Consider the following 13466-nt stretch of genomic DNA (forward strand, 5'->3'; position numbering starts at 1 on the left):
GTAAAATAAAGATTCATAGAGTGCACATCAGGGATGCTAATTGTACCCAGTAAATGAGATTTGGTTGGGTGGTGTCAATCAGCCTTTGTCACTCTCTCCTTCCCCCAGCCCCCTCCTCCCCCTTTCCCCTTCCTCCCCCAGGCCTTTTATCTTGGAAGTCTGGCTTGGAAAAAGGCTCATGGAGCAGGGGTTGGGAGAAGTTCATGGCTTGAGTGTCACGATGGGCTCCTAGCTGGGGGTTGGGTGGAAATCATTTTCCGCAGGCATCAAGCGATTGATTGATTGACTGACTGATTGATTGCCTTCCCACACACCAAAAGAACGTGCAGCTTCCTCCCCGCGGTTCAGAAATTTTGAGTGTGGGATGAATCATTTCCATAATAAAACGGCAACCTTTCCTTTTTTCAATGCCAGATTCCCTGAAGAAAACCGCTCCGGCATTATTTGGCTAACGTACTCTAGGGACAACCTGCCACTTTTGGCTGTCTTACAGAGAAGACCGGAAATGAGTTGGGCTGGCCTGGCTAATTCGGCTGAGAAAATAGGCGGGCGGAAAAGAGATCACTGGAATTCTTGCCTTTTCTGGGTTCTCCTGATTGTTTCTCATTAGTGGCGTCAAACACGGCGATGGACTGAAAGCGCCCTTCTCTTCCCCCAGACAAACTGGGGTTGGTTGCTGAAGTATAGAGTCGGAGGGTCGTGTCGTACTCTCCTCCTCCCCCACACCCACCCCGAGGGTCTCGGGAGAGCGAGGCAATTTGGGGGACCAATAAGCTCTGTAGGAGAGTCAGTTTTGACCACTGGTGGAATGGGACCAATCAATCAATCATATTTGAGTGCTTACTACGTGCTGAGCACTGAACTGAGTGCTTCTGACCTGATTATCTTGTATCTTCCACTTACTGGCACATAGTAAAGGCTTAACAAATACCACAGTTATTATTATTATTATTATTATTAGAGTTGGAAGATGCGATCCCTGTCCTCAAGACATTTACAATCTAGCGAGGGAAATAGACAATGATATAAATTACAGATGCGGAGAAATCGGGGGATAAAAAATATTGGTAGCTGCCACAAATGCTGTAGAGGTGCAATAGAGGCAGTTGGGTTGGAGATGTAGGGGTGGAGTTGAGACATTAATCAATGGTACTCACAGAGAGCTTACCGTGTGCAGAGCATTAACCTAAGCACTTGGAAAAGCACAACAGAGTCGGTAGACACCCTCCCTTCCCCCACTGAGTTTTCAGTCTAGAGAAATGAATCAGGGAAGACTTCTTGGAAGTGGAACGGGACATTTTCAACTTGAAAATATTAACATTTAAAGACTGAAAGATTCAAGTAGCGTGGTCCAGGGGGACAAAAGCAGGAGACTTCTGTGTCTCCTTGAGCAAGGAACTTTATCTCTAAAATGGACCTGCCTCTCTTTACCTCAAAGGGAGTTTTTGAAGATAGAATAATTGAGGTGTGAGTGCCTTGAAAAATTAAAAGGCCTCAACAGCCGCAAGATTTTGTCATTATTATTAGTATTATTATTTATGATTACAAACATATTTCAAGGACATAAGCTTCTTCAGGGGCCAGGCAATCAGAAGTTGTATTTCCGATTCTGGTTAAAACAAACAATGCAGCACTCTCTATCAAATCTGTGTCAGTTTGTCAATTGATCAATCACATTCACCAAACGCTTACTGTATGCAGAGTACAGCACGGGGAGCTTGGAAAAGTACAACATAACAGAGTCGGTAGATATGATCCCTGGGCATAACAAGCTTATATTCTAGAAGGGGAGAGAGACGTGAATATAAGTAAATACATTATATTCTAGAAGGGGAGAGAGACGTGAATATAAGTAAATACATCATATTCTAGAAGGGGAGACAGATGTGAAGATAAGTAAATACATTATGGTTCTGTACATAAGAGCTGCAGAGATGAGGGGGGGTGAATAAAGGGTGTCACTACAGATTTAAGTCAAATATGAGGCAACTGCAGGCTCTGGGTTTGTGTTTGTGTCTAGGGATGTGAAAGATTCCAATCAGTCAATTAATCTCTGTGTTTACTCTGTGCAGGGATATTGAATTTAAGTGCTTAGTACAGTGCTCTTTTACAGTAAGCACCCAATAAATAATACAGATAAATTGATTGAGTGCAGAGCTTGGGTGAGTAGATTTGAAAGACACGAGTCCATTCACCTCTGGCCTTCATTATCCCGCTTTACTCTGATGTGCAGTATGTATTTTTTCCCTTCTGAGAGCTGCTTCAGAAGAGTGTCACTTGAAGAGTTTTGTGAGTTTGACTTTGTCCGGCCGGAGGTTTCTGTAGTTTCTGACTTATTGCCTCTCTGAATGCCTACATGTCTGATTAGGTAGATCTTTGAACGTGAATCGGGGAACAGCCAGTCTTAGTGGACTGGAGTTAGGCGACGTGGAATCTAATTCCAGCTGACTCTAGTCTGCTGGGTGACGTTGGGAAACTTACTTTCTCTGCCTCTCAGTTTCTTCATCTGTAAAATGGGGATAAAATACCCACTCTCCTTCCCTCTTTAGACTTCAAATCCCATGAGGGGCAGGGGCTCTTTCCAATCTGATGATCCTGTGTCTGTCCCACTGCCTTGGAATTTGGTAAGTGCTATCATAATTACTATAATTAATTAATTGCGAGTAGGGCTGGCTTTCGATGGCATTCTCCCCCTCAGGACTGTAAGCTCATTGTGGGAAGGGAAAGTGTCTACCGACTCTGGTGTCTTGCACTCTCCCAAGCACTTGGTACATTGCTCTACAACCATTAAACGTTCAGTAAATGTGATCGATTGAGTTGATATCTGGGCAAATTAGGCAGGATGATTTTTTATGATTTGTTTTGCATCTAGTTCATTCAAAACCCACTGAGATTCAGTTCTCTCCGCCTGCGGACAGTCTTGGTAATCAGAGTGTCTCTTCTCCTGTCTCTGGCCAGGGTTTATCTCTGGCTCAAGCACTGAAGAGGCCTCGCCCTCACACTGCCAGGGAATCCATTCTCCTTCCGTCCAGAGAACCCTAAAATCCAACCCTGAACTACAAAGATGGACACGCTGCCACCAAAAGACCTGGACTTGATTTCATTCAAGGTATTTCTAAGTAAATAGGACTTTACTTACAGAAGGAGGTCGAGGGTAAGTGTCGTAAGGAGGTGGAGGGCTGTCTTGTTTGGGCGTTGATGGAGTGTCTGCTTCTTCTTTGTCACTCTCGCTCCAATAATCTGAAAAACCCCACAAACAACAGGGCATTGAAAGGTTTCTAGGGGATTTTCCGTCGGGAATCGAACCGGATCAAATGGGAAAAACACCCAGCAGCAGATGCCTGCAAAGGCTGAAAGGATTTTTTTTTAATGGTATATGTTAAGCGCTTACTATGTGTTGGGCACTGTTCTAAGCGTTGGAGTAGATACAAGCTAACCAGGGTCGATACAGTCCATGTCCCACAGGGACTCACAGTCTTAATCTCCATTTTACAGATAAGGTAACTAAGGCACAGAGGAAGGGAAGTGACTTGCCCAAAGTCACATAGTAGGCAGAATTTCTCTTTGGAGAAATTATCCCCCCCACAAAAAACAACACTGAGAATTTCCTTTCTGATCCATTGCTCAGTTAATCCTCACCACCACCCAAATCACGCTGACATCGTCGCCTTAAGGCCCTTCTCCCAACTCGCCTCAGAAACCCGCGGAAAACACAGTCATTGCCAAACCCTCTGGGGAGAAGTGGAAATTTCCTCTTCCCAGAAGGCTTTCAGAAGAAAAGCAATGGAACCCGGCAGACACCGTGAGTCGGCAGACGGTTATTTTAGGAGGGGGAAGGAGGGAATGAACCCTGAGAGATAGAATCAGCCCAAGCCAAGAATCACCATCTGAGCCATCAGAGCATCCAATCATCACTACGACTAGTGCCAATGGTGTCTTGTTTGCCCCCACAGTGGTGGGTGAAAGCTTGGTGTGACCTGCCCAAAGCAGTAGGATTTCCCACATTTGATGAGGAGGAAGAAAAAGGCCCAAAAGACCCCATTTTGAGGAGGTGTGAGACCCAGCGCTTGATTGGATTTTAGCCACGACCCTGCTCTTCATAAATCTTAGCTCCCAGGCCTGTATTCTTTCCACTAGGCCACACTGCTTGAAGTTTATAGTTAACACTGAATGAAAAGTCCTTCTAATAATAAGAAGAAAAATGAACATAAGATCTATAACATCTATTTATTTATTTATTTATTTATTTTACTTGTACATTTCTATCCTATTTATTTTATTTTGTTGGTATGTTTGGTTCTGTTCTCTGTCTCCCCCTTTTAGACTGTGAGCCCACTGTTGGGTAGGGACTGTCTCTATGTGTTGCCAATTTGTACTTCCCAAGCGCTTAGTACAGTGCTCTGCACATAGTAAGCGCTCAATAAATACGATTGATTGATTGATTGATTGATTGATAAGACTTTGTGAGGGAGAGGAAAGGTCCATTAAAAGATACAAGCAAAATTCTTCCTCCATTCATTCATTCAATCATATTTATTGAGCGCTTACTGTGTGTAGAGCACTGTACTAAGCGCTTGGGAAGTACAAGTTAGCAACATATAGAGACGGTTCCTACCCAACAGTGGGCTCACAGTCTAGAAGGGGGAGACAGACAACTAAACAAAACATATTAACAAAATAAAATAAATAGAATAATAAATATGTACAAGTAAAATAGAGTAATAAATATGTACAAACATATATACAGGTGCTGTGGGGAGGGGAAAGAGGTAAGGTGGGGGGATAGGGAGGGGATGGAGGGGGAGAGGAAGGAGGGGGCTCAGTGTGGGAAGGCCTCCTGGAGGAGGTGAGCTCTCAGTAGGGCTTTGAAGGGAAGAAGAGAGCTAGTTTGGCGGATGTGCAGAGGGAGGGCATTCAGGGCTAGGGGGAGGAAGTTAACAGGCATGAGAAAAAGTGAAACAGATACGACCCATACCTTGTTCTTGCTTGATTCTCTCTCTCTCAGCATAACCTGCTGCAAGCATATTTATTCTGTTGAGCCACCTGAAATGATAAATACGCAAAAGCAGATACGGTTTGAGCAGAATGTATTAGCCCATGGTTCTTTAATTGCTCTTTATTCCACTTGAGAGAGATACTCAAATATTTTTTTTGACCTATGACATTCATCATCCATGATACTTTTATTCACAGGGTAGCCAATGACCTCTCATTTTGTTGTAGCAAAAATGGTTTCTACGCCGAATATTCTGTTCGAAAGAGAAATATCTTGAAGGAAAAAGCCAACAAAATAACAATAGAAAAGCTTCAAGGTCACCGAAAACCAATTCTGCCAGACTCTCATGGACGTGTTACACACCCAAACATCTGCTGTTCTGTTTTCTTATATACACACTTGGGCCTGGGAGTCGGAGGACCTAGGTTCTAATCCCGGCTCCACCACTTATCTGCTCTGTGACCTTGGGCATGTCAATCAACTTCTCTGTGCCTCAGTCACCTCATCTGTAAAATGGCGATTCGATACCCGTACTCTCTCCATTTTAGACAGGACCGGCTCTTACTTTTGGAACAGGAACGGTGTCTTACTTGTCTTGCATATACTCAGTACAGTCTTCAGCATATGAAAATGTTTAACAGATATCGCCAACCAATCAATCCATGGTATTTTGGGAACATTTAAAGTGAAAAGAGCACTGTATTAAGCACTTGGGAAAATACGACAGAGTTGGGTCTTTGCCCAGAAGGAGCTTATAGTCTATAGGGGAGATGGACATTAAAGTAAATTATAAGCAGGAGAAATAGTAGAGACTAAAGATAAGCACATAGGTACTATAGGGCTGGGGTGAGTATTTTTATTGTAACGTCACTTGGTTTAATAAGTATCACTATCATTATTATTATTATTATCGTTTCAATGATCTCTTCCTCCCAAGAGGACTCACAATTTGTTGAGTAATCCACCACAACTCACACTCAATCATCTCCTCACTTGCTAAGGTTTTCAAGCAACAAGGGGCTCTCTCTTGTCGCCTGATATGGAATGACTGACCAAAGACAGTCCTGAAATGAGATTATAAGAAGTGCAAGCTCTCTGAGGGCAGGGATCTTATCTTCCACCTCTCTGGAATTCTCTCAAGCTCTCAGGACACCAGTAGGCGCTCGATAAATCCTATGGATTGATTCTCCGATTGCAAGATGTTTATAATATATTTCAAGGGCTTAGGTATTAGATGCTTTTGGAATAATGATACCAATAATTGTGGTACTTGCTAAGTGCTTACTATGTGCCCAGCACTGTACTAAGTAGCTCAGTGGAAAGAGCTTGGGCTTTGGAGTCAGAGGTCATGGGTTCAAATCTTGGCTCCGCCAATTGTCAGCTGTGTGACTTTGGGCAAGTCACCTGCCTTCTCTGGGCCTCAGTTCTCTCATCTGTAAAATGGGGATGAAGACTGTGAGCCCCCCGTGGGGCAACCTGATCACCTTGTAACCTCCCCAGCGCTTAGAACAGTGCTTTGCACCTAGTAAGTGCTTAATAAATGCCATCATTATTATTATTACTAAGCACTGGGGGAGATTCCAGGTAATCAGGTGGACACAGCACCTGTCCCACATGGGGCTCACAGTCTAAGAAGGATGGAGTAGAGTTTGATCCCCATTTTACAGATGAAGAAACTGAGGCACAAAGAAGTAAAGTGACTTACTCAAGGTCACACAACAGATAAGTGACAGAGCCAGGATGAGAACCCAGGCCCTCTGACTCTCAAGTCCCCCATTAGGCCTTGCGGCTTCTCTTTTGGAAACATCATTATTCAGCAGAAAGCACAATCCTTCAGTTTTCCCTTTGTGGAAAAGGGAGCCTGAGGATTTTCCCATTGAGGCTGAAAACTTCCACTTTTTCAACAGATGGAAGGGGACCACTTTTCTAGCCGCTCTCATGTTCCATCATTTTTCCATGGAATGTTAGGAGCTCTGGGAAGAGAACTGTGGATCCTCTCCCCACTCCCCAGGGCACATTTAATCATGTTTAAGGTGATTTAACCTCTCATTCATTCATTCAATTGTATTTATTAATAATAATGATAGCATTTATTAAGCGCTTACTATGTGCAAAGCACTGTTCTAAGCGCTGGGGCGGTTACAAGGTGATCAGGTTGTCCCACGGGGGGCTCACAGTCTTCATTCCCATTTTACAGATGAGGGAACTGAGGCCCAGAGAAGTTAAGTGACTTGACCAAAGTAACACAGCTGGCAATTGGCGGAGTCGATTGAGCGCTTACTGTGTGCAAAGCACTGTACTAAGCACTTGGGAGAGTATAGACTATGACAGAGTACAAGAAGCAGCATGACTTAGTGGATGGAGCTGGGCCTGAGAGTAAGAAGGACCTGGGTTCTAATCCCGGCTCTGCCACTCGTCCACTGTGTTACCTTGGTGGGAAAGTTACTTAGCTTCTCTGTGCCTCAGTTCCCTCATCTGGAAAATGGGGACTAAGACTGTGAGCCCCATGTGGGACAGGGACTGTGCACAACCCATCTTTCTTGTATCCACCCCGGCGCTTAGTACAGTGCCTGGCACAGACTAATTGCTTAACAAATACCACAATTCTTCTTATTATTAGTTCATTCATTCATTCAGTTGTATTTATTGAGCACTTACGGTGCAGAGCACTTTACTAAGCATTTGGGAAGAGCAAGTTGGCAACATTTAGTCCATTCCAAGTCACACTAGCTGAGGGGCCGCCCTCACCTAGTGAGAACACACAGTTTGTAGGTAATAATATTAATAATTAACTATTATGGTATTAGCAGTTTATCAAAAACAATGGGGGGGGGGGGGCACAGAGAGAACCTCAGATATACACATCAAATAGCTGGTTGTGGGCAGGGAATGGCTGTTTATTGTTGTATTGTGCTCTCCCAAGCGTTTGGTACAGTGCTCTGCATACATTAAGTGCTCAATAAATACGACTGAATGAATGAATGAAGTCAGCGGCAAAGTGATTTTACGACCCAGGTGGTTACAGTCCCTTTGGACTGTAAGCTCGCTGTGGGCAGGGAATATGTCTGCTATATTGTATTCAGCCAAACGATTAGTACAGGGCTTTCACACAGTAAGCACTCGATAAATACAACCGACTGACTATAAAAGGCATCAAAATGTACATCAACCCGCTAATCCTGTGACTGGAGGATTCTTGCTAAGACACTCTCCCACCATTCAAGCCGAGGGAGCACTCAAGCTGCTGTGGAGGAACAGGTAGCTATGACCATGGCAGGGAGATAGCGCTTAGTACAGTGCTCTGCACACAATAAGTGCTCAATAAATACCACTGACTGATTGATTGATTGATAGGCAGTTGGTTCACACAAAAAAGTGAATGAGACAAGGTCTAGAGAGAGTTGATACATTTATATCACTTGGGGTGCTGGGAATTCATTCTTCTTCTAATCCCCATTAGGGGCCACTTGAAAAAGCTTAGAAAAATGAAACAGACAACATCCATATATTATCCTGGTCCTGGGAATCGGAAGGACCTGGGTTCTAGTCTCGTCTGTGCCACTTGTCTTCTGTGGGACACTGGGCAAGTCGCTTCACTTCTCTGTTCCTCGGTTACCTCATCTGTACCTCATCTGTCACGTGGGACAGAGACTGTGTCCAACTTGCTACACTTATATCTACCCCAGCACAGTGCCTGGCACATAGTAAGCGCTTTACAAATACCATTCAAAAAACAAAGGGTGTGATTTGTGGTCTTAGTAGAGCGGTGTGTGAGGGAATGAAAGCTACTCGCATTTACCCCGTCTGTTTCGAAGGGTGGAACAGATGGGCTGAGAGGACAGGGCGGTGTGAAAATGCATCCGTGGAAAAAGTGGCGTCTCCTCAGGGTTGTGACTCGAGGGTCCCAGAGACGGGCAGAGAGAGAAGCAGAAGAGGAAGGGAGGTTTGGAAAAATCCTGTATAATAATCCTACAGCCTGCAGGAGCTTGGCTACAGGAGAAAACTCAAGGAAATTTGGTGGCATTTGTGAAGCACTTACTATGTCCCAAGCACCGTACTAAGGGCTGTGGTGGATTCAAGATACATAGCACATAGTAAAGAGCTTAACAAATACCACAATTTATTATCATTATCATTCAGACTCCCATGATGATCGGAATTATTTTAAATTGTACTTGCTAAGTACTTACTATGTCTCAGGACTGTACTAAGCGCTGGGGTAGACACAATCTAATTGGGTTGGACAGTCTATGTCCCATATGAGGCTCACAGTCTTCATCCCCATTTTTCAGGTGAGAAGTGAAGTGACTTGCTCAAGGTCACCCAGGGGACAAGTGGTAGAGCCAGGATTAGAACTCAGGTCAGTCAGTCGGTCAAATTTAGGCCCTCGAGATGTATGTTGCCAAATTGTACTTTCCAAGCGCTTAGTACAGTGCTCTGCAAACAGTAAGTGCTCAATAAATATGATTGAATGAATGAATAAATGAAAGGGTACATGAAAGCTTTAGATAAATGAACTCACTAAATTCCCAACTGTGCTTCTGCTAATTATAGATGGATCAATTAATCTCCACACGATCACTCTGAATAGGACAGGAAGTAGGAGTAATTTTTGTTTTTACCTGTTCATGTCATCTAGGTGTTCAGCAGCAAAGTAAAAACTTTTGATTTTCGGATGACAAGCTTTGAAGGCACTGTGGAAGAGAGACAGAATTCATCAGCAGATCTACTGTTTCACTTCAGTATGTGAAATAATTTGATTCTAAACAGCCCTCATCCAGAAAATCCCAGCACTTAAATACTTCACTAGAGAAATGCATGTCCCACTTTTATTTTGGCCATCTCTGGGTCGAAATAATTCTCTTTAATTAGGATAATTAGAAACCTCAGATGTCTTGGTGATATTATTCATCTCCTGAGCCCAACATGTACAGTTGACTCCAGTCCAGGAATCGGGCAAAAATAGGTTATCAACACTGTTATTTTTTTCTTGCACAAGTTTCCAGAGGTTAAGGCTATAAATTCAATCACTGCCACACTTGAGCAATATTATGATAATGCTAATACTAATGGTACTTGTTAAGCACTTACTATGTGCCCAGCAATGTACAAAGCGCTGAGGTAGATACGAGATAATCAGGCTGGGCACAGTCCCTGCCTCATATGGGGCTCAGAGTCTAAGTAGCTTCAACCCTCATTTCCCAAAGGATGAAACAGAGGGTCAGAGAAGTGAAATCAATCAATCAATCATATTTATTGAGCGCTTACTGTGTGCAGAGCACTGTACTAAGCGCTTGGGAAGTACAAGTTGGCAACATATAGAGACAGTCCCTACCCAACAGTGGGCTCACAGTCTAAAAGAGTGGGCTCACAGTCTAAAAGACTTGACTTGCCCAAGGTCACACAGCAGACATGTGGCAGAGACGGGATTAGAATTCAGGTCCTTTGACTTCTGTTTCTAAACTTCTGCTCTCCGGCACCTACTTGAAACTCTTCCAGTGCCCCAGAACTTGAGGCAACTATTTGGGGGCAAGAGAAAAATAAAAGACAAGACCAGACTACAAGTTCCTTCTGGACAGGGAATGTGTCTGCTAATTCTGTGTTCTTGTACTCTCCCAAGCACTTAATACAGTACTTAGTGAGTGCTCAGCAAATACTACTGATTGATTATCTCTACGTGCAAGGGGTCACTTTATAATTATTGGGGTACTTGTTAAGCGCTTACTGTGTGCCAGGCACCGTACTGAGCGCTGGGGTAGGTGCAAAATAATAAGGTAGGACACAGTCCCTGCTCCACATGGGACTCACAGTCTTAATCCCTATTTTACAGCTGAGGGGACTGAGGCACACAGTGACCTTGAGGCACAGAGAAGTCATTTGTACTCACTATTTCTTGCGGCATTCACTGGCTCTGTCGATTTTAAATTCGGGCAGACTGATGAATCCTTCTGCTTTTTCATCCTACAGGGACAACAGTCGAGAGTACTTGCTAAGCACCTACTGGATGCAGAGTACTGTACCAAATACAACAAAACGACAATCCCGGACCTCAAAAATTTGACGATCGAGTTCTGCTCGACATAGGCTGTTTAAGAGCCTCAGTCAAAACCATCTTTGTTGGTTTTCTACTTCTTTCTCTGTCACTACATCACTTGTCTCTCCCCTAAGTGTCACGAACCCATGAGAACCTTCAGTCAATGGCAATTCTTGAGCTTGGGCCGAGTTACCAGTAATAGTAATGATAATAATAATTGTGGTATTTGTTAAGCGCTTACTCTCCCAGCTCCGCCAACTGTCAGCTGTGTGACTTTGGGCAAGTCACTTAACTTCTCTGTGCCTCAGTTACCTCATCTGTAAAATGGGGATTAAAACTGTGAGCCCCCCATGAGACAACTTGATCACCTTGTAAACTCGCCAGCACTTAGAACAGTACTTTGCACGTAGTAAGCGCTTAACAAATACCATCATTATTATTATTTGACAAGTACTGCTCTAAGCACTGGGGTAGATACAAGGTAATCAGGATACAGTCCCTGTCCCACATGGGGCTCGCGGTCTTAATCCCCATTTTACTGATGAGGTAACTGAGGTGCAGAAAAGTTGGGTGACTTGCTCAAGGTCACACAGAAGACAAGTGGCAGAGTGGGGATTAGAACCCAGATCCTTCTGACTCCCGGGCCCTAGGCCATGCTACTTCTTTTTTATTGATCTTCAATCTTTCTTCATTTTTATTGATCCTTTTGCTCTTTTTCTTTGTCTTTCTTTAGTTGAAATCCTGTACCCTTTAAACCCTTGATATTCACCCCTCCCTCAGCCCCATAGCAGTGAAATCCTGTCACTGCCACTTGTCTGCTGTATGACCTTGGGCAAGTCACTTCTCTGTGCCTCAGTTACCTTATCTGTAACATGGGGATAGAGACTGTGCTCAACCCAATTTGTTGTATCCACTCCAGTGCTTAATACGGTGCATGGCACATGGTTAGCAATTAACAATTACCACTGTTATTATCATTATTATTAAGTCCATATCTGCAATTTATTTTAATGCTGTCTCTCCCTCTAGACTATAAGCTCCTTATGATCAGGGAACGTGTCTACCAACTCAGTTATATTGTCCTCTCCCAAGTGCTTAGTACAGTGCTCTGCACACAGTAAACATTTAATAAATACCACTGATTGATTGATTGATTAATCATCTCCTAATCAAGCTTCCATGTCTCACGTCTGCTTCCATTCCGGACTCATATTCTGCTTCTAAAGGAAACACTGCTGCTATTCCTGCAGAGATATTTTCCCCAGTAATGAAATGTTTATCTTTCAGGGGACAATCTAAAACCAGATGGATATCCAGGTACCTTTCATCTCTTACTTCCCTTAGTGAAGCAGTCAGCAAATTGACCAGAGATGTCGTCTCGAGATTTCGGGAGATATCCATTTTTTTGCAGGAAAAAAAAATACCGAGAGTTTCAAACCTACGAGAACTCCCCAGAAGTGAAGGGAAGTGAGATGGGTTTTAGTGAGTTTTAGTGCTGCTTCAGATCTCTGCATATAACCCTTTCAGTTGGGGGTTTTAGCCCCTGATAGCTCTGCTCTTTGCAGTAAATCAGGCAGGCAGGCTTATTAATAATGAAAATGATAATAATATGGCACTTGTTAAGCGCTTACTATGTGCCAAGCACTGTTCTAAGCGCTGGAATAAATACAAGCTAATCAGGTTGGACACACTCCCTGTCCCACACTGGGCTCACACTCTTAATTCCTATTTTTACAGATGAGGTAACTGAGGCCCAGAGAAGTGAAGTGACATGCCCAAGGTCACACAGCAGACAGGTGGTGGAGCTGGGATTAGAACCCAGGTCCTTCTGACTCCCAGGACTGTAATTTTTCTACTAAGCCATGCTGCTTGCTGTTATATTTGGATTCTATTTCACTGTGTTTCAAGATTAATGCATGCAGCTCTGAGTCATACAGTAAAATGCCCTGCATCAGTTTAAATTAGAGCAATGCTCTCCCTAGATTAAAGAGGGAAATATAGGGATCTGAATAATTTTTTTTAACAGTATTTGTTAAGCACTTACTATGTGTCAAACACTGTTCTAAGCACTGGGGTACAGGTTAAATAGATTGGACACCGTCCCACATGTGGTTCACAGTCTATTTAGGAGGATGTACAGCTTTAAATCCTCATTTTATTCATTCATTCATTCATTCAATCGTATTTATTGAGCGCTTACTGTGTGCAGAGCACTGTACTAAGCGCTTGGGAAGTACAAGTTGGCAACATATAGAGACGGTCCCTACCCAACAGTGGGCTCACAGTTTACAACTGAGGAAACGGAGGCCTGGAAAAGTGAAGTGACTGGCCCAAGGTCACATAGCAAGCTAATGGCAGAGCCAGGATTAGAACCCAGGTCCTCTGACTCCCAGGCCTGTGCCCTTTTCAGTAGTCTTACAGTTAAATAATGGGGGC

The 13466-nt window shown here is 43.6% G+C and overlaps 1 protein-coding gene across 5 annotated transcripts in view; it reads right to left on the bottom strand.

Moving 5' to 3' along the window:
- CNKSR2 (connector enhancer of kinase suppressor of Ras 2) overlaps positions 1-13466 on the bottom strand; it is a 240825-nt gene that overhangs the window by 41258 nt on the left and 186101 nt on the right. For all 5 annotated transcript variants that reach the window (XM_038757077.1, XM_038757075.1, XM_038757076.1 and 2 more), the window contains 4 exons: positions 10884-10957; positions 9619-9690; positions 4976-5043; positions 3140-3240 (listed from right to left, as the gene is read on the bottom strand). In XM_038757077.1, coding sequence (XP_038613005.1) covers positions 3140-3240; positions 4976-5043; positions 9619-9690; positions 10884-10957 — 315 coding nt within the window. The remainder of the gene's footprint in view (positions 1-3139; positions 3241-4975; positions 5044-9618; positions 9691-10883; positions 10958-13466) is intronic.

Source organism: Tachyglossus aculeatus, chromosome 15, assembly GCF_015852505.1.
Source record: "Tachyglossus aculeatus isolate mTacAcu1 chromosome 15, mTacAcu1.pri, whole genome shotgun sequence".
Taxonomy (NCBI): Eukaryota; Metazoa; Chordata; class Mammalia; order Monotremata; family Tachyglossidae; genus Tachyglossus; species Tachyglossus aculeatus.